The 24476-nt window shown below is 41.1% G+C and overlaps 1 protein-coding gene across 1 annotated transcript in view; it reads right to left on the bottom strand.

Moving 5' to 3' along the window:
• The window catches only part of zc3h15 (zinc finger CCCH-type containing 15), a 34802-nt gene that overhangs the window by 6767 nt on the left and 3559 nt on the right, over window positions 1-24476 (bottom strand). Inside the window, exons 2-6 of the mRNA XM_078228535.1 lie at window positions 17037-17138; window positions 16458-16566; window positions 10224-10376; window positions 7361-7446; window positions 1578-1757 (exon numbers count right to left, since the gene is read on the bottom strand). Of these exons, the coding sequence (XP_078084661.1) occupies window positions 1578-1757; window positions 7361-7446; window positions 10224-10376; window positions 16458-16566; window positions 17037-17138 (630 nt within the window). The remainder of the gene's footprint in view (window positions 1-1577; window positions 1758-7360; window positions 7447-10223; window positions 10377-16457; window positions 16567-17036; window positions 17139-24476) is intronic.

Here is a 24476-nt window from a genome sequence, read left to right as displayed (position 1 = left end):
ACCCGGATGAGGGCGCAGAAGGATGGGTTAGCAAATTTGTGGATGACACTAAAGTCGGAGGAGTTGTGGACAGTGCGGAAGGATGTTGCAGGTTACAGAGGGACATAGATAAGCTGCAGAGCTGGGCTGAGAGGTGGCAAATGGAGTTTAATGCAGAAAAGAGAGAGGTGATTCACTTTGGAAGGAGTAACAGGAATACAGAGTACTGGGCTAATGGTAAGATACTTGGTAGTGTGGATGAGCAGAGAGATCTCGGTGTCCATGTGCATAGGTCCCTGAAAGTTGACACCCAGGTTGATAGGGTTGTTAAGAAGGCGTACGGTGTGTTAGCTTTTATTGGTAGAGGGATTGAGTTTCGGAGCCATGAGGTCATGTTGCAGCTGTACAAAACTCTGGTGCGGCTGCACTTGGAGTATTGCGTACAGTTCTGGTCGCCGCATTATAGGAAGGATGTGGAAGCATTGGAAAGGGTGCAGAGGAGATTTACCAGGATGTTGCCTGGCTTGGTGGGAAGGTCTTATGAGAAAAGGCTGAGGGACTTGAGGCTGTTTTCGTTAGAGAGAAGGTGGTTAAGAGGTGACTTAATAGAGGCATACAAGATGATCAGAGGATTAGATAGGGTGGACAGCGAGAGCCTTTTTCCTCGGATGGTGATGGCTAGCACGAGGGGACATAGCTTTAAATTGAGGGGTGATAGGCATAGGACAGATGTCAGAGGTAGGTTCTTTACTCAGTAGTAAGGGCGTGGAATGCCCTGCCTGCAACAGTAGTGGACTCGCGAACATTAAGGGCATTTAAATGGTCATTGGATAAACATATGGATGATATTGGAATAGTGTAGGTTAGATGGGCTTTAGATTGGTTTCACAGGTCGGCGCAACATCGAGGGCCGAAGGGCCTGTACTGCGCCGTAATGTTCTATGTTCTATGGATGCAATATGACAACATGGCCAAATACAAGTAAATAAACTAAGAGGAAGTTGAATTAAATTTATGACCATTCCCCCCCGCCGACTCTTTCCCCTCCAGTGGATGGCTGGAAGGACCAGTAAAATCTTGTCGTAACAAACTAAAAGCAACTTTGACTCAACAACCAGGCTTGTTGTCGGGCAGATTTCAGGACAGCTCATATGACCCCTTCATTCTGTCATTTTATCTTAAATTGAAGATAGTGCTGAAACATTATGCCATAAACGTTATATTTGTAACAAAATCCCCACTTCTAGACTAGCACAATGCTTCTCATACAGAATGGAGAGTCCTAGATTCGGTGCAAATATGCCAGGAATATGAAAGGATAAGGCTTTCATATGCAAGGCTTATCTAGCAGAACATTATTCGGTCTTGGTTCAAAATTTAAAATATGGTTATCATCAGAATAGGAGCATTCTAAAGGGGCTCCATAAGCAAAGAAAAAGCACCATTTTGATTGAAGTCATTCCATAGATAAACATCTAAAAAGTTGAAAACATTTCTGAAATATCAGCCTGCGTATGAACAAATATTCATAGAACAATTTTTGCCATTTAGCCTAAAAAGACAGGAAGAAATGAGAGTAAGAAAATCTTTATCTTTACCTCGTTTTCTATCAAATCTTCTAATGAAATTTCTTCCTTTATTTCTTTTTTCTGATTTTTCTTCAATACAAAGCCAGGTGGTAAGGCATGGCGATACATGCAAATGTCTCCTCCTCCAGGACATACCCAGAACCAGCCATATTTGTTATTCTCTATGGCTTCAAGGAAATGTCTGCATACCTAACATGGGAATAAGACAAAGATGATCCAATCATACCTTTCCATGCAGTTTTACTCATTGGAGACTGCACTCATATTTTAAGCTAATGCCATAACAAAGTAGATTATCATTTTCAATTAACTTTGAGTTGCATATCAAAACTTGTAAACACTCAAAATGTGTGTTAAAATACACTTCACTCTAATGTACGAAGAATTTTTGAACAGAACTCAACTTGTAGTGGTAAAGACAGGTTGAGAAAAATAAAAGGAAATTACTCATGTTTGGTGGCAACACTCAAAGGAAGTTCGTTTTCTCACTCTCCTCCCCAAGGAACCAATTTGTTTCTAGCATACGATTGCTACTGACCATGGTCCAGCTAAACTACTAAGTTTAGAGTCTATGAAAGCTTTTGAGTGCCACAACTGAAACTGTATTTGAAACTGACCAGATAAATCAGGTGTGTTTATTTCCATTTCCAGAAGGAAGTCAATGTTCCTCCCCCCAAGATGGAATGGGAGGCCAAATTGTAACACATCTACTAATGTCTGACAGATCAGCTATCAAAGTGACCACTTGTAATAGTTTCTGCACTGCATGATCCCACTACTGACTGAAAATGAAGAAAACACCAATCCAGATTTTAATAAACATTCACTACTCAGCTCCTGTTTTCTGCATGTTTGCTGGCTTCTGGTGCGATAGTCCCTGTCATGGCATGTGCTCTCTGCCCTAAGGCAGGTCCTTGACTCATTGTCTGCTGATGCTTCATCCCGAGCCATTTTCTTGGCAGTTTTTGTGGTGGAAAAACCTGGCATTAGTCTCAAAGCTTTTCCACACTTCAAAGGATAATGGTCCGTGTAGATTAGGGCCTACAATGCCTTTTTCCAAATATAGACCTTGAATTGCTGAGGAGCAAACAAAATGCCTAACATCTCTTTGTTTACTTAGCTTTTAGGAAAAATAGCCAATCGGGCTTTCAATTCCAGAGCGATCGCCCTGGAACAGGACTGCTATATCACTTGCTGAAGTTTAGGGCAGCTGGCTTAGGTCCATTTGTCAGGGTGGCTTTTAATTTCTCAAAAGCCTTTTGACACACCTCTGTCCACACTAGTGATTCATTAGTAAATCACTAGGTGGGACAGCTAGAATGTTAAAAAGCTTGGATAAATTTGCAATTTAACCCACATGCTCCTAGAAGCGCAGGGTTTCTCTCTTCGTTTTGGGAATGGGAAAATCCAGCAGGGTGTGCATTTTTATTTCCTGGTATAAGCACTTGATCTTGTCACACCACACGTCCAGGTCAAGTTACTTTTGCCGTAGCAAGCTTTTAGCCAAATTCATTCCAGGGTAATCCTTCTGTAGATCCTGAAATATTGCCACCAAGTGGTCTAAATGGTCCTTCCAGATAGCAGTTAATATTAACAGGTTATCCAGGTATACGGGAAGGTTGGTTTATCCAGTTGCTACCTGGCTGGCTCATCCAACTACCTGATTGGCTAACCTCAAAAGGTTAATGTGGTATTTTTAAGGCCGAAGGATATGAGGGTGTCAAAAGCCAAGATTTCTCTCATTCTGGGGGTTGTGGGGGTTTTCCTGCCTTCTTTCAAAAAGGGTGATTTTACTGGTACAAGCAGTAACCCCGCCTTATCCTTACAATTCTTGATGCATGGGATTGGATATGAATTGGTTCAGGTCATTGGACTGATAGTTGACGCTGAGCCATTTTGATCCTTTCAGTTTTGGGGTTGTACAATGGAGAAAATCCAGCTGCTCTGGCTGGCCTCCATTACATAATTGTCTGCAGCACTTGATTACTTATCTGACAAGATGCAGCTTGTCAGGGCACAGTCAGTAGGGATTTTCCTTCATCAGTGGGGCACATCCCAGTTGATTCCTACAGATTCCTTTAAATTCCCTGAACAAGGTGATTATATAATACTGTTACTTTTGTGCTTAATAGGGCATTTAAATTTTCCAGAATTTCAATATTTGCCAGCCTAGCAGTCGGAAGGTTTGACCTGGGAATCCTTTCCACCTTGTCTGACTCCCCTGGTCATCCTTTGCTATCTCTACCCGCTGGCTGACTAGATTCTCAGCTGTGGTAGTTATTTAGCATGTTAAGATGCCGAGCAGTGCTTCTTTCTCCAGTCAGGGACAAGAATCAGGTAATTGATCATACCGATACTTTTGGCAGCTCCTGAATTTGGCCCCTAAAGGATCATTTGGCAGTGGCAGCAGCAGTAGGATCCGTTCTCCTGGCTGGAGAGTTCAGGTCTCAGTGCACCTGTCTGTCTGTTTTTTCATGATTTGCTAGGGGGCTTTTAAATGCTACTTGGCCTCAGCACAGGCATTAAAAAAAATCATTCCCGGAATGTGAATACATACTCCAGCATGAAGGTGTCCTCCCTGAACTGCAGAAACATTTCTTTTAACAACTTCAGAAAGTCTCGCACCTCATGCTCATAAATTAATTCAAATGAGTTGAAAGTCTATGGAGTAAGGAAGCCTAAGCCCTTAACCTAGTCATAAAGGTATTCTTGGCACAAGGTCCAAATCCATTTTTATGGTAGTGATGCCAATCTAATGCCTCTGCTTTGCGAGTGATAGGCTGATGACTTACAGTTGGGCTATTCACAGGATGTGGACAACCTCTTTTCCCCTGATCTGACTGAATCTCTTTTGGCAGGCTGCAGTGGGTGAAGAACTGGGCGAGTCCCATGCTGTGATATTTTTTGAGTGAATGGCTTCAGAAAATCAGGTGGGCAGGTCTACTACCATAAGGAGATACTGACAGCCTGTGGCAGCCTTACACAACCTTTTAGAATTCAAAGGGTTTACCAAATGCCAGTGTGGGTTTGAGAGAAGCAATTTTAATTGTGACCTGGAATTTTCCTGTAACCTGGCGAATATGGCAGGGTTTTGCAGTATTTGGCCACTTTAGACCAGAGGTAATGTTGGAAAAAGTGTTTGCTTATGTGCGCTAAAGTTCTGTGGGAACCCACGTACACTGCATGAACAACTCAATTTCTGTACGATATTCTGGGGGCAGTTCAATCTGGTGGAACACCCCCCACATCTGCAGGGCTCCCAGAGGGGCATTCCTACCTCATCTCAAATTTAACAACACTTGGAGAGCTGGATGGCTACTGCCTCAGAGGAGAAAGCCTGTGTTATGCATTTTAACTTGGGATTTGTCTGCTGTGTCTTCCATTAAGGAGGCCTGGCTGAGCACCTCCTCTTCTTCAACAGGCTTTTAAAGGTCTCAGCTGGCCAGACCTCAGGCTCATCCAGCTGGGCTTTAACAACACAATTGAGGAAAATCCTTGGAAGTTATCTTGTAGTTATTTTGTTTTGTTTTCTCATAGGGATTAAGGGAGACAGTAGCATTTTACTGCCAATCAAATCATTCACAGCAAGAAATCTATCCCTGTCATTAGCAGCTCAGGGACAACCCTGACAGTGACTGGACCCAAGATAAAGTTGCCCTGTAGGTGGATCCAATGGAAGGGGACAGACATGCATCCATCTCCAACTCCCATGATTGGCTCCTTGGCTTTCATGGAGGTATCTGGGGGAAGAGCAAGGTTCTTCCTCAGCATCAGGGATACAGTGGCCCCTGTATCAGAGTAGGATCATAGACTTTGTTGTTTCCTTGGAGGGGTACAGGGACACTGCCCTTTGAAGGATGAAACTCAACTCTTGGTAATTTTTCTAAGTATTCTGGAACTGTTCGTGGTATGCCTCTATCAAGAGTTCATAGGCACTAAAAATAGAAGCTTTTCTCTACTCAACTGGCAGAATTGTCAGTGCGCAACAGGAAATAAACCTCTCAGAACTTTCTTTTTAAGTAATCTCACACCAGGAGAGTCCAGAGTTCCCAGGTGACTTTAATTGATCTGACAGCTCTTCAAAGACTAAGAAAATTGCCACATCCCTTTCCTCAAACTCAGGCGCAAGTCAGGAATACTTTGATTTCCTGAAGTTTGAGCTATGCAGATTTGAATTACCAGCAGAAACTCCACTCGACAGCATGTTCCAAACCAGTGATCTCTTCCATCTTGAAGGACAAGGGCAGCAAGTTCATGGGAACACCATTAGGTGTAAGTTTCCATCCAAACATGCACCATCCTGACTTGGAACTATATCATTGTTCCTTCACTGTCAAAGGCAAGATCATGGAACTCCCTTACTGTGGGTATACCTACGCCATGTGGATTACAGCAATTCAAGGCGGCAATTTATCACTTCTGAGGGCAATTAGGGATTAACCATAAATGCTGGCCTAATCCGTGACATCCACACCCAGTGAAGGAATAAAAGGCATGTAATTTCTTGGATGGTTTCGATGGTTTAAGGTTGAAAGGATGATCTTGTAAAGTGAAGGTTCACAACAGGTTGTTACATTTCTTGTAGTCAAATAGCTAAGAGACTGGTTCTCAGGCAAAATTCAAACTGCAAAAGTTTTCTTGGGGGAGGGAGGTGCAGCACTGAGGATGGAATCCTTCTCACTATTAAGGTATCCTGCTTTCAAGGTACTGTTGATACCATCTCTGCTTGATGACTCATGTGGTCTGGCTTTTGACCAACTGATGACTAACCTAGCTGATTTTTAAAAGCAGAAAAAAAAGTGGCCTTTCACAGATCACGTCATTGTCCAAATATGGGGTGATGTGTATTTTGATTTCACATCCTGTGTGGTGGGTTTTGATCCCTTCTTTCAGTATGAGATACGCAGCAAAGAATACTGATAATTTCTTAGTATTCTGTGTCAGTTCATGCTTAAACAAAGATGTGCAAATTCCTCAGATGGCTGTGAATGTCCATATTAATTAGGCATATTGCTGTGACTTGCCATTCCCTGCATTTTAAATGCCAACAGCCACATGATTTATAACAGCTATTTTAATGGCTTGTCTATGTCCAGTTTTTAGAAGGACAAAACTGATTGTGCCCACAATGTTATGAACTATGATAGAGTTGGGATCAGCGCGTGGTGAGTCATGTGAATGGGTTGCAACTAGGCCAGGTTAAAGGGTGGTTCTTTATAGCACATTGGAGGGAAAGATCAAAGTAATGCAGCAGATGACTTTGATGAAGAGCTTGATGGGACAGTACACAGGAGAGCAAAGATGAACATGCACATCAAGGTGGTGGTGCATATCTTTCGGTCAATGAGCCTAGAGGACTCTACTCCTTTTCCATACATCGTGCAGACCATGAAGCACAGCAACTACTACCCCATGCCTGTTGCAGTCTTTGTATGGACTGCTCACTTACACCTCTGGTTGGCCTCCCTGTGAAAATGCAGCAACATGCTCTGACAAACCCAGGAACTCATCGTACCTCCAAAATAGCTCAAAATACCTCCGTATTGTAGCACAAAAGTTCCTTTAAATAACATGAGTGCAATGACCATCTTTACAGTTGTTTGCAGAGTGAACTATGAACAAGCTGTCTGCACGTGCATCTTACAAATTTGGATTGTGTGTCACAACATTAAGATTGCAGTAATTCAAAACTTTCCAGCTCACAGAGGTTGCAATGCCGAGCTGATTTTAAAAACAATGTTAAGTCTCTGCACCGCCACGCAAGGAATTTCTAGCCCTTAATGTATACTTACTATTACAGTTTTCTTCTGTTCTGCGTCACCATGTTTCTTTTGCACGACCTCTTCCAGTTTTCTCACATCCCAATTTTCCATCGTGTCTAAGATGAAAAAGGTAAATAAATATATCTAATGAAGATCAAATATTAACAAAAATGTTAAAAGGATCAACCCAGCATTTAAATGCATTTATAAGCAGTAGAAACAATGAGAACTGTAAATATTTAACTTGCATTCCAATTTGTGTTTACATTTGAAGATTAAGAAAAATGGAAAGGACTTCTGAAGCGTAGTCAAAGTGTTAACACGGAAATTGAAGCAACCCACATCAGCACACACTGCACTGCACGTGGTGACAAAGCACTGTGCAAAACTTGATTTCAATAAACTTGTTCTCTCTTGTCATTCAAGGAACTCTGAATCAGTTTGCCCTACCTATCTTTCTCTTCTGAGGGAATATACTTTGATTGTGCATCAAAGAACAGATGGTCCAGGCACAGTCAAGGTATATTCTTGAAAGGGAAAGGCAATCCCTCAATGAGAAAGAAGAAAATCAGAAAGAAAGTAGTATGCTTATGACATCAGGTAGAAAATACAACTGAGAGCCAGACAGGATAAAGGTGGTTCAATGGGAGGTAAAAACGCATATGAGAAGAAAATGGAAGACTGAAAATAGACTGAAAGCTAACATGAAAGGAAATCCTGAAGTCTTCTATAGGCTTATAAAGAGTAATACGATGGTTTGAGAACTAGGGTCAATCAGGGACCAAAAGGGGATTTATGCATGGAGGTAGAGTGCATAACTGAGGTATTAAATGAATACTTTGCATCTACCTTTACCAAGGAAGGAAATGCTAGTCGGGCCATAGGGAAAGAGGCAGCAATTCAGACATTAGAAGGATTTAAAATTGATAAGTATTGGATAGGCCATCTGCATAGCGATAAGGCACAAGGACTGGATGAGATACATCCAAATATACCGAGGGAAGTGAGAATGAAAATTGCAGAAGCACAGGACAAAACTTTTCAGTTATCCTTAGACTTGGAGTGGTTGCCTGGGTAGTGGAGCATTGCAAACATTTACACCTTTGTTTAAAAAAAAGCGTAAAAATATGCCCAGCAAACACAGACCAGTCAATTTACCTTCAGTTGTAGAGAAATTTCTAGAAACAGTAATTAGAGACTAGCTTGGTCTCAGCTGGGCATTGTGCTGCAATGTGGGAATGATGTGAAGGCATTGGAGAGTGTGCAAAAAAAAAAAGACTCCAGGTATGAGGAATGTTTGTTTTGAAGATGGATTGGAAAAGTTGGGACTGGTTTCCTTGGAGAAGGCGGAAGGGAGATTTGAAAGAGGTATTCAAAACATGAGGGATCTGGGCAGAGTAGATAGGGAGAAACTTTACCCACTTGTGCAAGGGTCAAGAATGAAGTGGTACAGATTGAAAGCAATTTCTTTACCATGTAGAATGTGAGTGGGAGCTTGTGCTCAGATCAAATAGGACAAGTTCCTAAGGATTTAAATGAGGCAGGAAAAAGTCACCTAGTTTTGGCTAGAGGGTGGAATCTCCAGGATGATTCAAACATGAAAGTCAGGGATTAGAAGTTACCCGACTTAAAAATGAAAAGGAAGCAAGCCACTGAAGTGGAGGATAGCTTTGGATTGGCACCTGGAGAATGAATAAGTATCTACTTAAAGGAACAGAGTAAAGTACAACTAAAGTCATATTCACATTGTGCAGTAACTGAAGTGAGAAAGTATAATTTCTACATGAAAATCTTTCTCAGTTTCAACACCCATTATATATTCTGCTGAAACGAAGTGTTCCACACCAACAACGGTATTTAATGAATGATGTGTGAAATACATTAGGAGAGTGTTATAATGGGGAAAAGAGCATATATTCCAAAAAGCAAATAAAACAAAAAGGGAGATTAGTCTGCTTGTTGAACTGAAAACTTACATAGAAATTATTGCATACATCCTTATAAGGCAAACACATTTACAGCATGACAGATATAAACTGGAGCTGTAAACATGTTTGGAAGATGGATGGAAACTTTTCATAGATAAAAACAAAATATTGCGGAGGCTGGAATCGGCAACAAAAACAGAAAATGCTGGAAGGTCTGACATGAGGTACCTGGGCAACCCCTCTGAGTCTAAGGATAACTGAAAAATTAATGTCCAGCGCCTCCGCAACTTCCGTTCTCACTTCCCTCAGTATATTTGGATGCATCTCATCCAGTCCATGTGCCTCCTGACATCAGGTTCCCCCTGTTTGTGGGGGAAGAGGAGACACCATGGTGGCACAGTGGTTGGCACTGCTGCCTCACAGTGTCAGGGACCTGGGTTCAATTCCCAGTTTGGGTCACTGTCTATGTGGAGTTTACATGTTCGCCCCATGTCTGCGTGGCTTTCCTCTGGGTGCTCCGGTACCCTCCCACAGTCCAAAGATGTGCTGGTTAGGTGAATTGGCCATGCTAAATTCTTCCTCAGTGTACCTGAACAGGCGCTGGAGTGTGGCCACTAGGGGATTTTCACAGTAATTTCATTGCAGTGTTAATGTGAGCCTACTCGTGGCTAATAAATAAATTTTACTTTAAAAGCACCTGTGGAGAGAGAATAGAGCCAATGTTTCAAGTCTGGATGACCCTTCGTTGTGTTTTCTGTATTTGAAACTTTTCATAAAGGCCTAACGAGTAGATACAAATTACCTAAAATGTTTGGTCTATAAAAGCATTCCTTAATTATGTTTAACTAAATTACAATATGCATATAAAATTTAACTAGTTTGTATTTTACAAAGGGAGCCAAATGGGAAGTTTAAATGAAAGGTGCTGTAATGAACATAAATTAACATCTGTTTTGTCAACATACCCTTTTCAAGCTCTTCATCCCTGGCATCTACATACATACTACGCTTTTCACTCTTCCTTTCCAGGGTGAGGTCGTGTGAAAACTTGCATTTGTCACCCTTAGTACATTGACCTTGCTTGAAAAAAGCGCAGACCACAGATTTGGGATCTGCCCCTAGAAGGAAAAGCAAACAGAAAAGTCATAATTTGTCGTAATAATTTTTACTCTTACTTGACATTTCACTTTAAAAAATATTTTACTTAAGATAGAGTAATTTAAGATACTGTAATTAAGACATAATCGAGTATAACAGCTAAGACAATACTCTTTGATAGTGCCAGTGCCACCTTGAAATGTATGCTGATCCTCTACAATCATTGAAACCTTCAAGTACCTGGTCTAGATTAGCATGGCTTTAACCTGGTGTTGAGAGACTTCTTACTAGATTAGCATAGTCAGACATAAAATTCCAATGGCATCCTCTGATCCCATTTTCGATTCTCTTTGTAATACATTTTCTTTTTTGAGTTTTTCCCTTTGTTTAATTATATAAACATTAGGATTACATCATCAGTAACCTCACTGGGGATTTGAGACCAAACACAAAGCAACCATTGAAAATTCAAGTTCAATTCAGCTAAACAATGCACGCACTTTACATCAGGGTAAATGTACTAGGAACTTAAAAGCGGCAAATTATACAACAAGGCTGATCTTTGCTTAGGCTGGGAGTAGGTTACAACTTAAAAAGGGGAATAAACTAAGGGTGGGGGTTGGGAAGAGGGTGTGGGTGGAAAGTACAGAGAGAGTACTCTGAACAAATTATTCCTCTCCCGTTATGTTCAACAAAATACTGTACAGCAAAATTTCCAACTCTTAAAAAAGAAATCACTCTTAGTACTGACTTGGGGGATGAGGACCTCAATTTGGAACGCCCACTATCCTACGCTGTTCTATTCAGAGGTGCCACTGTAAACCAATTCAAAAGCCTCGCCATTGCTGCCAATCCCAGAAGAGTCCACGAAAAGGTCTCCATAGATGTGATAAAACTTATCCATTATTCTACTATATGGATTTCTAACCAAATTATCCCATTACAATTAAGGACAATTTCTACTTCTTGTACACAGCAATTATATTTCATTCAACTACATGATTTTGAAACATTTACAAAGTACATTAAATACAAAAGGTTAATTTTAAGATAGCATCAAGAACATCAACTTAAAATTGTCAGTAATGTGCATTCGTCATTACTCAATGACAGAGGTCAGTACTATCTTGAAAAGCATACTGAAACTTCAAAGAAATACCTGGCCTAGATCAGCAAAACGTTAATTTCAAATAATCAGAAATACAATTCTATTGTTATCCTCCAATCTCATTTCTGATTTGCTTTGTAATACATTTAGTTATTCTAATTTTTTCTTTGGTTTTCTTATTTTCAACAAAGTGGTTCATGCCTGGCAATGGCTGCTGTAGTTTCTGATTCAGGTCACTGTGTGACAGGGCAATTCCTATACTGCAATACTATAGTCCTCGAAACTACTGTTATTTTCCACCTCTGTCCAGAAACATTAATTATTGATTTGCAAAAGCAACAACAGAATCATGCACAGGAAGACAAAGAGCAATGCAAGATACACATTAATGAATAAATGAGTTACAATGTAGCTAGTGGCAAGTATTGTAACAACTGCTTACCAAGAAACTTAAATCGAATGTTTGTCATGGTTAAAATTATGGACCTTTATTTTGTTATTATGTGATGGAATTGTCCAGAATTCTCAGCATTATCACAAACATACAGCATGTGTTTTTCATTAGGGGTAGGGCTGGAGTGTGGGAGCAGCAGAGGATTTTGGATGTTAGTACATCCTTTGTAATAATGTAGTTAATGTCACCAGCTGATTTCTGAAACACATCTCTCTCCCTACCAAGTCTGTGCAGGTCTATGAAGAACTGGAGAGTCAGAAACACTGATATGGTGCACTATTCCTGCTGGCCCAATGTCCTGCGATGCTGCACTGCAGTTGCTGCTGAAATAGGAGAAAAAAAAAACACAATGTGGGAAACAGACATGAAAGATAGTGTAATAATTGGGGAAGATACAAGGCAAGTCAGAGAGCGTGGGCTTGAGGAAAAACAGTGCTGGAGATCAACAGGTAAAAGTTGGTGACTGGGAGTCAGCAGAGGACAGAGCGAGCACTGCAAGAACAAATCAATAAAGAAATCAAGGAGTAAAATCACAGGACAGCAGGAGATGGTTAGCTGTTTGGAGAGTCTGGAGGGATGGGCACCTGAGGGAATTTAGTGGTGGAGTAGCAGTGTGAAGCGTGTACGTCAGGGAACTTGGTAACAAAAACTAAAAGTAATGTCGGTACAAGATAAGGTGCTGATTGGCAAGTAGCTAGTGAGATTCTTAAAAATATAAATCTTTAATATTTCTAAGTCTAATTGGTCTAATAGGGGCATAGCAGTGTACCTCAGAGTGTGGAATGTACAGCATGATTTTTGTGAGAACTCCAGGATGTTTCTCGTGTCTGGAGAACAAGAATTGGCTGAGCGGCAGGAAGCAGAGGGGGATGGTGTTTTTCTGACTTGAAGATTGTGTCCAGTGGGGTCCTGCAGGAATCAGTGTCGGGCCCCTTGATGTTTGTGGTTTATACAAATGATTTAGACTGGAATGTTGGAGGGTTGATACATAAATTTGCAGATGCAAAAATTGGTGGGGTGGCAAATTGCCTTATTTCAGAGGAGGATATAGACGGGCTGGTGAGTGAAAAATGGAATTCAATCTGGATAAGTGTGAAGTGATGCACTTGGGTAGGACAAAAAAGGCAAGGAATACACGATGAACGGCAGGACTCTGGGAAGCACCGAGGATCAGGTGTGCATGTAATCTGGTCCCTTAAGGTAGCAGGACAGGTGGATAAAGTGGTTAAGAAGGCATATGGTATACGGAGTTTAAAAGAAGGGAGATTATTCTGGAACTACATAAAAATGTTGATTAGATCACAGTTAGAGTATTGTGTATAGTTCTGGAAACCACATTATGGGAGGAATATGATAGCACTGGAAAGGGTGCAGAGGAGATTTATCAGGATGATGCCTGGGCTTTAGAGTTTTAATTATGAAGAGAGACTGGATAGCCTAGGGTTGTTTTCCTTGGAGCAGAGGAGACGGAGGGAGAACATGATTGAGATGTATAAAATTATGAGACACAGAGTAGGCAAGAAGAAATTTTACCCCTTGGTGGAGGGATCAATGACCAAGGGCATAGATTTAAGCTAAGGGGCAAGAGGTTTAGAGGGGATATGAGGAAAAACCTTTTCTACACAGAGTGGTGGGCTTCTGAAAATCACTGCCTGAAAGGGTGGTGGAGACAGTGACCCTCATAACATTTAAGAAGCCAAGGCTATGGACAAAGTGCTGGAAAATGACAGCAGAATGGTTGGGTAGTTTGTCTTTGACTAGCAGTCACAATGAGTGGAAGGGCCTTTTTCTGTGCTGTAGACCTTTATGATATGCAGAAAGTGCCATCAGCTAGAATAACTTGAGCTCTGGGTTTTAGAGCGAGAGTGACAGTTGGTGCCGCTGTGATACATCCTTGACATGGTTTAATGGATAGCATCTTTTTGGACGTGGTTGCCCTGCAGCTTAAGGTTGTGCAGGCAGAGAGTGAAGGGGTGACTGCCAGGTAGTCAAGGAAGACCATGCAAATAGTGCAGGAGTCTCCTCAGTGCACTGCGCTCTACAACAGCATTCACTTCTGAACACTTGTGGTCATAATGATACATCTAGAGAGTTCAGCCCTGGTCAAGCACACAGCACCACTGGATTCCAAAAGGCATCTTAATAAAATGCCAAATAACAGACATGCGAGCAAAGGTAAAGTTTATGGAATAAAATGAAAAATGGTAGCATAGAGGTGAAGCTGGCTGAATGACAGAAAACAGAGGGGAGCAAAGTTGTTTTTTTGGATTGGAGGAAGAGACACAATGAATTGGTGAAAGGACTGCTTCCCCGATTCATATTACTGGCCTAGACCTAGCTGTGCAGATGACAAAATTTGGAAGTATTGCGAACCATTGAGCAGGATAATTTTAGACTCCAAGCGAACATAGGCTAGTGGAATGAGTGGACTCAGGGACAGATTAAATTTTACGCACAATGTGGAGTAGTAGATCTTGGTAGAAAGAATGAAGAGAGGCAATACAAAATAAAGGGTACAATGGGGGTATACGTGCACAAATCAATGAAGGTGATAGGACTGCTTGAGAAGGTAGTTAAAAAGGCATATGGGATCTTGAGCGCTATATGAATGCACGTATAGCATGTTATGATGAATCTTTATGAAACTGTGAGTTTGGCCTCAATTGAAAGAGTGTCCAATTTGGGGCATTGAAAGAAAAGAATTGTGAAATTGGTTCCATTGATGACAGACTTCAGTTATGTGAATAGATTGGAGACATTGGAGCTATTCTCCTCAAGGGAAGGTTGAGAACAGACTTAATAGAGATGCTCAATATCATGAGGGGTCTGGACAGAGTAGATAGGAAGAAACTATTCTCCCTGACAGAAGGGGCAAGAGGGGACATTAATGCAAGGCATTTGGCAAAATTATCAATGGCAGTATGACAGTATGGAGATAAACGTTGTGCAGCAGGTGGTTAGGAGCTGGTATACACTACTTGAGTATGTGGTGGAGGAAGATATAGTCAATGCTTTTACTAGGGAACTGGATAAGTACCCAAAGAGAAAGAATTTGTAGGACTATGGGGAAAGTAAGGCAGAGGGTGTGTGAGAGAAGGGAGGGAGTGGGACTGAGTTGCTCTTGCAGACAGCCATCACAGGACACAGTGGTCCAAACGGTCTCCTTCCGAATTGTTACCATTCCATGTGTCCGCGATTCTAAGTCAAAGGCTAGACCAAAGACAAAGGGGGTAGACAGGCAGACACTGATGAATAGACAGTGAAGACATGATGTAAAGTGTTCAGAAATGGGAAAAGATACAATGTGAGTACTTTTGCACTGTACCTTTGCTCAGTGTGCTATTAAAAGGAGAGCAAATTAAAAACTGTAGTCTGTATGTTTTGAGATAATGTTGATAATTGCAGATTAGGACATCATTGATCTTGTGTTTTTGTAACAATGTAATTATACAATTGTTGTGCTGCGGCAGCTGGATCAATAAGTAATATCTAGCTGGTAAATTATTAACTCAGACAAAATGTCAAGCTGTACTGTTTTGACCATTGGCAAAAATCAATATTTAGTCATGACCATCTTGTGTCTAAAGTAGCTGGCACTAATATTAGTGAAGCCCTATTATACATTGGTGGTAAAAGGGAGAGCATCGAACCAGTTTAGGGTAAATACTATTTTAATTATTTAACAGCATTTATGCCTGCTGGACACAGATGGTTATGGTTAAAGCCCTCACTCAAGGTAAAATGTAGCAGGCAGCAGCAGCATGTGACCTCCTACAAATTTGCCTGGAGACAAACCCTTGTGATCTGGTTGCCATGGGGACAAAGGCCCAGGTTGAAACTTATTGAAAGTAAGATGAATGTTTCAACATTTTAACAAAAGAGAGAAGACTGCTGTTCACAGACTCACAAGGGGAATCAGACCAAGAGTTTCGGAGAAGACAATCCCCAACAGGTGTCGCTATGCCAGGTAGAGTAAGACTGCTTTTGGGTTAATCAACAAGCAGATCATTGGTGAGGATGGAACCTACATTCAAGGGAACAAGGGCATGAAGAATTATTAAAGATCAGAATCACCAGAGGATACCTTGCATGGGGAAGTCCATTCAACTAAGCTCAATTTGTTGGGTGAAGGGAGCTTTGTTTAAAAGGACACTCGAAGATTCACCCTGTTGAAGCAGGGAGAAGAGACCCTGTTAGAGCACAGAGGAGTTTTGGATTTTAATCACAAGATTAGAATTCTGTGGACAGTACAGTGTAATGTATAAATGTGGCATGGATTCTGTTGAGTTATCAGGGAGTACCTTTTCTGTAGATTAGTGCATTAGTGGCTTACTAAAATCAACATAGACTAAACATTATTCAGTGTGTTTGCTAAATGTCTTAAACTGTGGAATCTTGTCACATGATCCTTTGAATTGATCCCTGGTAAATTCATTTCTCTTCCTAAATGTTATCAGTTTCTAAGAAGATTGCAACATTACTCATTCCATCATATGTATTTAATTTTTGATGTCAGAGTTGACAAACAGTAAAAAATACCTTTGCTGATCTTTTGGGCAACTACTACAGGTTTAAAAAGTTCATTCAGCTCTTGAAGTTCTTTCTTCTTATCATCTTTCTTAGACTTCTTTTCTTCACCATAAGGTATCTAAAGAAAATAAACAATCTTTCAATAAGCAAAAGAAACGCGCACTAACTTTGCTTGGAAGCACTATAGTTTTTTTCTATTTCTTTCTGCTCCTGCTTTTGATAGAGAAGTTTCAGTGTCTCAATGACGCATCAACAATCCAAACGATAACTCACCTGCCTAATTCACAGCTCCAGTTCAACAAAACCTTACCACCCAGGTACAAGCCTCACCTTATCTAACATATATAGATTTTAAAAAACTATTTGATCATCTTAAACTACTTGATCATTTCAAATAATTGAATGTCATTGATGTTCAGGTCTTTAAGGGTTACAAGAGCAGAACATTACAAGGGTTACAAGAACATTCCACACCACACCCTTTTAAACAAACTTGAAAGATTTTGTCCAAATTTGTCTGATTGCATTGTATGAAAGACAACCACATGTTCCACAACTTACAGGCCATCAACATTTAATTTACTGTACCTGCTTGCCACCAGTCTGTCCATGCTTGACTTGATTTGTGACAGTTTTGATAAATTTCTGTTGTTTTGCTCCTTTCTTGTTCTTCAGACCAAAGGTCTTATCCTAGAACAGCAAGAAGACAACATCTAAAGTTTATGTGGGTGAACAGTATTTATAATACAACCTGCCTCACCTTCACTTATGGTGGATGCAATATTATGTTGGTGCCTCTCCATTCATGGCCTTGGTGACCAAGTTGGATCCAGTGCTGTTTTCACTTTTTCTAGCTTTCAAGCAAATAAAGACAGAGTCAAGGCAGTGCAGCTTCCCTACAATAGGTGAAAAGACCCTATTAAAATGTAGGTTTTTCCTCAAAATAATCATCCTGTACAACAACGTACCCACTGGTTCATTAGATAGTATTATTTCCATCAGTTTAACTTGAGAAACTACATGCAGACAGACCTGTGTCCCATCATTTTAAATATACACAATGGCGAAAACAAAAGTTGTGAATAACTATGAAATGCTCAGCTATGCTTTGGGAAAATAAGCAACTATGCGCTAACCGTGATCATCAATCCACATCAAAGTTCTAAGAAGACCTAGGGAGGCAGCAAGAATGAGAAAAACAATACTTTGAGCGATTGCAAGATTCATGTCGAAACAGACCATAAAATGTAATGAGCCAACAATAGCAAAGGTGGCATCAGAAATGACAACATTGGCCTTCTGCTCCAAAGAAAATGTGCTGCACACGGGGCCTTATCATACTCAATACCAACGCCTGGTCGCTTAGTTGCTCTCAAAATAGGAAAGCATTTGGTTCTGATCTTGTTCCAACTGAGATATGTAAAGCTAGTTGTAGCATCTTAGTTAAACCAATTATTTCAACATATGTAGCATTAGGGAAAGTTGCCCCAGGAATTCAAAAATGTTTGAACGCACCAAGGAAAATTGCTTATCACTGCAGAATCTATTTAGTTCCCAATCTTACAAGAGCAATGTTTCATAGCTTTGCTCAACACCTTAAACATCGAGTGGAATTTTTTCCAGAAAAATGGGTAACAGGTACAACCGACATGTTTGTGACAAGACTGTTCCTGAAAAACAGAGTATAAAACGTGGACCTTTACTGTTTCTTTGTTGACATAGAAAAGACATTCAAAGTTGCTGGAAAGGATTTTCTGGAGACCTTCTTTGCCAAGTTCAGGTGGCTTGATGAAATCATTGAAGTCATCAAACAATCCCATGAAGGCAAGATGGCTAGACTGTTGGAACTCCATCATTTACCTCCTAGTCACAAATGGTACTAGACACGAATGTGTCCTTATAACATTATTCCAGTGTTTTGCTTTCTGCTATGCTTTGAATCAAAGTCAAATTTGATTCAGGAAAATCAGCAAGCTCTTCGGGCTTAGAAGACTACATGCTAAAATAAAGGTGCTGAAAGGACTTGTTTGTGAACCTGGGTATTTTCCTGTGCGCTATCCTGGCAAACAATCATGAACCACTACACAACAGCTTGCCTGCAATTTGGCAACTATCAATTTTAAGAAGACAGCAGTATGTTTTCAATTAGGTAATTTATACCTATCACCACAAATCAATAATCACAGTTCAGGCTACTGACAAAACTCACCTACTTAAGATAGCCCCCGGTCTACAGATGTTTGTATCAATACTGAAGTATCCTGAAGGATCACCAAAGCCATTTTAAGCTTTGTACTGCTGGAATGAGAGAGACATCAGCCTGCAGACCAAGCTCGAGTATAGAGGCTCCCTTTCTACTAAGCCTGGTTTAAACCAGTGAAATTAAGAAAACACACGTGTGCGATGTAAAAAAAAAATCATTTTCACAAAAACTGCCTGTTGACTTAAGAAGACAAGATATGAAGAGGTTTTTAAAAGCTGTGAGTATAAGTATTGGTGCTTGGATCATGAAAGAAAGGCCATGTGATGCGAATGAATAATAAACAAATCCTGAAGATCTTTCACAGTGCACTGAAAACGGGAATACAGTCTCATGGTGTACAGCGAGAGCTGGGAAAATTGCTAAAATTCAATTCTGCAACAGCGTAAAACATCCACAATCAAAAACAACTTGTTCAAGATAAAACCAAATGAGAAACAACCACAGAGATGCCCTTCCCTTGCTACAAGGCCCATCATATTACTGATACTCAACCCGAATACTGGCTGAGGATGTCTCACCTGAAATATCAAAAGTGACAAGGGAATGTTTGTCTACAGGCAACTCAAAGGAATGAATCTGACCTACCAGTTTCAATATAAAATAAATGCTAGTGTCCAGCACGAAACACTGGTTAGGTTCATCTGGAATACAGCATTTGGTTTTGATCATCACAGATGCTAAAAGATATAGAGGTTCCGAAAAAGATTTGGAGCTGGACCACTAAACAAATATCCAGGTTAAAACTCTTAATTTATCACAATTGCCTAAGGCAGTTTCCATCTTTTGAACTTTAATAAAAAGTGTAGACTTTGGGAGGCTTGATGCAAGTATTTAAAACAAAAATGCATAGACCAGTGTTGGACAACCTGCGGCCCAGGAGCCACATGCAGCCCATGAAACGTTTTATTGACTGTTGCCCATGCGCAGGGTTGCCACATTCTGCCGATATCCAACTGTGTAGTTTTTTTCCCCTACTGGTATGACTGAAGTGATGTGCACTTAAAGCAAGGGCAAGTACAGTGAGGTGCACACCAATTGCACACAACATATACTGAGAACTGTGCATCCAGAGTGTAAACACTTATTTTGTTTTGAACAATTTGGAGTTGATGGTCCTATTATATAAATGCTTAAGCATTTTCTATAACTCGTTATGAAATATTTGGTAAATGTATTCAACCTTATTTATGGGGGTCATGGTTAGTGAACAAATCTGATTTCAATCTTGTGGCCCAGCTTGCCCATCACTGCATGTACATGTGAACAGATTATTGAAAAGTTAGAATGAGGGGTTAGGAACAGAAGTTCTGCAAGTACAGACAGAAGTTAGAGGCCAGGTTTTTCTTTTCAGTCATTGGTCTGTGGAACAAATTGCTACCTTGTGTAACAAGTGCAGATTCCCTGCAAACATTGAAAATGGAGCTGGATGGGATTTCTCTCATTGTGTACAAGATGATAGGTCAGGATATTGAGTGTTATAGTTCATGGTCAATTATCTCCTGGAACTTGTTTATTTTTAAATCACTTTCAGAAATGAAAATGAATTTCCCCCAGAATTCTTTAATCCACATCCTTCAGCAGATATCTGGGCAAGAATATCCCCCTCCCCACACTTCACAATCCTCCCCTAACCAGCTGAGTTTCAAATGTCAAATCCCACCTTCAAATATCCTATGAGCCTGTTATGAATGACTTACTGCAGGTAATTTCACCTCTTTTCTCAGTTCTCCTTGCCCTCTCTTCTTTCAAATTCACTGTCTCCCTTAAAAACTCTGACCATATCACCATCCATAACCTCTCTATTCTATGAGCTATTGACAAGGCCATTTTTGGCTACTTCCTTATATCTCTGTCAGCAACTGCTACCCCTTCTTCCAACCAATCCATGTTCACTCCATAAAACACTTGCACATCACTTACAAGCAATTTAAAATTAACTTTTGGGGGCTCTATTCACTGTAATTCTAGTGTACAACCTTAGCACCAATGATACCTTTGTCCCTGCAAAACGATTCCAGCTGTTTGTGTTATGGCCCATACATTTCTTCCTCAAATCCAAGGGGGCGGGGGTGACTTAAATCAGCACCGAAACTGCCCTACCAACTTTCAAACTGCTCCTGCTTGCGTGACACCATTTCAAACGCGCTGTAATTTTCTCCAGCTAAACTTTGGGAAAATCAAGGCCATTTGCCACAATTTCACAGTGAACAGTGCCATGGGCACAGAAGCCCACGAGACTCGAAATATGAGAATCTTACCGGCGAGGTTGTTTTCTGATTCTTCCCCCACCATCCGCCCCAAGTGACATAATGAAGCTCCTGGGCGGAGGCTTAATTTTAATAAATTAAAGGGCTTCCCTGTCACATTACCCCAAGATTTGGAACACCCCCTTGCTGGCTCGACATCACATTGGGAGGTTTTCTAAACATGAACCAGATGAAGAGAACCCACCGGGGGATCACAGTTAAGTTAGTCACCCCCACCACCCCCCAACAGCTCAGGATAACTGGCTGTGTAGAATGCAAGCCAGTTTTCTTTGCCTCAGCCAGCACTCTGTGCAAATAATTGAAAATTCCACCCATTATCTTTTGTCATAGCAAAAGCTCAATACCCTTGCCACCAACTCCACCTATCTAACAATCAACTGACTGAGGTTTGACAAAATCATCTACAAACTTAACATCTTAATCAAGCCTTGCTAAGCATTAAAACCTCATCATCCCATCATACAAAAACAGTCTCCCACCTACCCTATACTTCCACCATTATCTGCCTTCATCCATATCCTTGTCATTTCCAGACTCAGTTATCCCAAAGAACCTTTTATAAACTTCAGTTCCTTTAAAACTCTGCTCCATTTCCCATTCTGAACCATATCCCCATTCATGCATCATTCTACTCTCGCTGAATTATCTCCCAGTTTACTAACATCTCAAATCAAAAATTTTCATCCTTGAATTTAAATCTCTCCTTAGCTTTGATACCGCACATCTCTAAACTTTTTCAGCAATATATCTCTCCCAACTCACACTCGTCTCCTGGGTTCCCCCTTCTTTAAACGGAATATTGGTCTGGTTTACAATTCCCTTGGCCATATGCTCTAGAATTCCCTCTCTTGACCTCAGTTTCCCTTTCCAAAATCTACCATTCTGACCCAGCTTTTAGCCACTTCCAATATCTCCATCCTTGACTTGCATCCACATTAAAAAAAAATGTTTTCTACTTTAAAGAATATAAGGAGTAAACCAGATGGCTCTTTGGGTAAGATTATGGCTGAACTTATACTTAACTCCACATTCCCATACTAGCGACATTATTCCATGACAATCTTATTTTGCAAAAATCTATGGATTTATCTATCTTGAATATAAAGTTACCATTGTCCCAGAAGAAGATAGGTTGTTTTTCCCTTTGAAAGGGAGAGCTGACTGGTGGCGATTTAACCTGATGATCACCACATCTCAGGCAAGGGGCATGGTTGAGAAGGCAGGCCTTCATGAATGACCCCAGCAGGTATGGGAATTAACCCACTTTGTTGACATCGCTCTGCATCGTGAACCAGCTGTTCAGCCAACTGAGCTAATCGGCCTCAACAACTGATCATTGACAGCTCTCTGGGGTAATGAATTCCAAAGATTCACAAACCTTCAGTGAAGAAATCTCTCATTGCAGTCCTATATGGCTGATCTCAGTCCGGGACAGAGATTTTTACATAGAAACATAGAAAAACTACAGCACAATACAGGCCCTTCAGCCCACAAAGTTGTGCCGAACATGTCCCTACCTTAGCAATTACTAGGCTTACCTATAACCCTCTATCTTACTAAGTTCCATGTACTTATCTAAAAGTCTCTTAAAAGACCCTATCGAATCCGCCTCCACCACCGTTGCTGGCAGCCCATTCCACGAACCCACGACCCTCTGAGTGAAAAAATTACCCGACATCTCCTCTGTACCTACTCCCCAGCACCTTAAACCTGTGTCCTCTTGTGGCAACCATTTCAGCCCTGGGAAAAAGCCTCTGACTGTCCACTCGATCAATACCTCTCAACATCTTATACACCTCTATCAGGCCACCCCTCATCCTTCGTCTCTCCAAGGAGAAAAGGCCGAGTTCACTCAACCTATCCTCATAAGGCATGCTCCCCAACCCAGGCAACATCCTCTGCACCCTTTCTATGGCTTCCACATCCTTCCTGTAATGAGGTGACCAGAACTGAGCACAGTACTCCAAGTGGGGTCTGACCAGGGTCCTGTATAGCTGCAACATTATCTCACGACTCCTAAACTCAATTCCTCGATTGATGAAGGCCAGTACACCATACGCCTTCTTAACCACAGCCTCAACCTGCACAGCTACTTTGAGTGTCCTATGAACTCGGACCCCAAGATCCTGCTGATCTTCCACACTGCCAAGAGTCCTACCATTAATATTATATTCCGCCATCCTATTTGACTTGCCAAAATGAACCAGCTCACACTTATCTGGGTTGAACTCCGCCCAGTCTTGCATCCTATTAACGTCTCGCTGCAACTTCTGACATCCCTCCACACTATCCACAACACCTCCAACCTTTGCGTCATCAGCAAACTTACCAACCCATCCCTCCACTTCCTCATCCAGGTCATTTATAAAAATCACAGAGTAAGGGTCCCAGAACAGATCCCTGGGGCACTCCACTGGTGACCGACCTCCATGCAGAATATGACCCATCTATAACCACTCTTTGCCTTCTGTGGGCAAGCCAGTTCTGGATCTACAAAGCAATGTCCCCTTGGATCCCATGCCCCCTCAATTTCTCAATAAGCCTTGCATGGGGCACCTTATCAAATACCTTGCTGAAGTCCATATATGCTACATCTACTGCTCTTCCTTCATCAATGTGTTTAGTCACATCCTCAAAAATTTCAATCAGGCTCGTAAGGCATGATCTGCCTTTGGCAAAGCCATGCTGACTATTCTTAATCATATTATACCTCTCCAAATGTTCATAAATCCTGCCTCTCAGGATCTTCTCCATCAACTTACCAACCACTGAGGTTAGACTCACTGGTCTATAATTTCCAGGGCTATCTCTACTCCCTTTCTTGAATAAAGGAACAACATCCACAATCCTCCAATCCTCCGGAACCTCTCCCGTCTCCATTGATGATGCAAAGATCATCGCCAGAGGCTCAGCAATCTCCTCCCTCGCCTCCCACAGTAGCCTGGGGTACATCTCATCCGGTCCCGGCAACTTATCTAACTTGATGCTTTTCAAAAGCTCCAACGCATCCTCTTTCTTAATATCTACATGCTCAAGCTTTTCAGTCCGCTGCAAGTCTGCACTACAACGCCAAGATCCTTTTCCATAGTGAATACTGAAGTAAAGTGTTCATTAAGTACCTCTGCTATTTCTTCTGGTTCCATACAAACTTTCCCACCGTCACACTTGATAGGTCCTATTCTTTAACGTCTTATCCTCTTGCTCTTCACATACTTGTAGAATGCCTTGGGGTTTTCCTTAATCCTGCCTGCCAAGGCCTTCTCATGACCCCTTCTGGCTCTCCTAATTTCCTTAAGATCCTTCCTATTAGCCGTATACTCTTCTAGATCTCTAACATTACCCTAGCTCCCTGAACCTTTTGTAAGCTTTTCTTTTCTTCTTGACTAGATTCCTGTAACCTACCATAACTTCCCTGTCTCATTGGAACGTTGCTATGCAGAACTCCAGACAAATATTCCCTGAAAAGTTGCCACATTTCTTCCGTGCATTTCCCTGAGA

The sequence above is a fragment of the Mustelus asterias genome, chromosome 14 (genome assembly GCF_964213995.1).
Source record: "Mustelus asterias chromosome 14, sMusAst1.hap1.1, whole genome shotgun sequence".
Classification (NCBI taxonomy): Eukaryota; Metazoa; Chordata; class Chondrichthyes; order Carcharhiniformes; family Triakidae; genus Mustelus; species Mustelus asterias.
The sequence above is the reverse complement of the archived record's forward strand: the minus strand, read 5'-3'. Positions and strand labels throughout refer to the sequence as shown.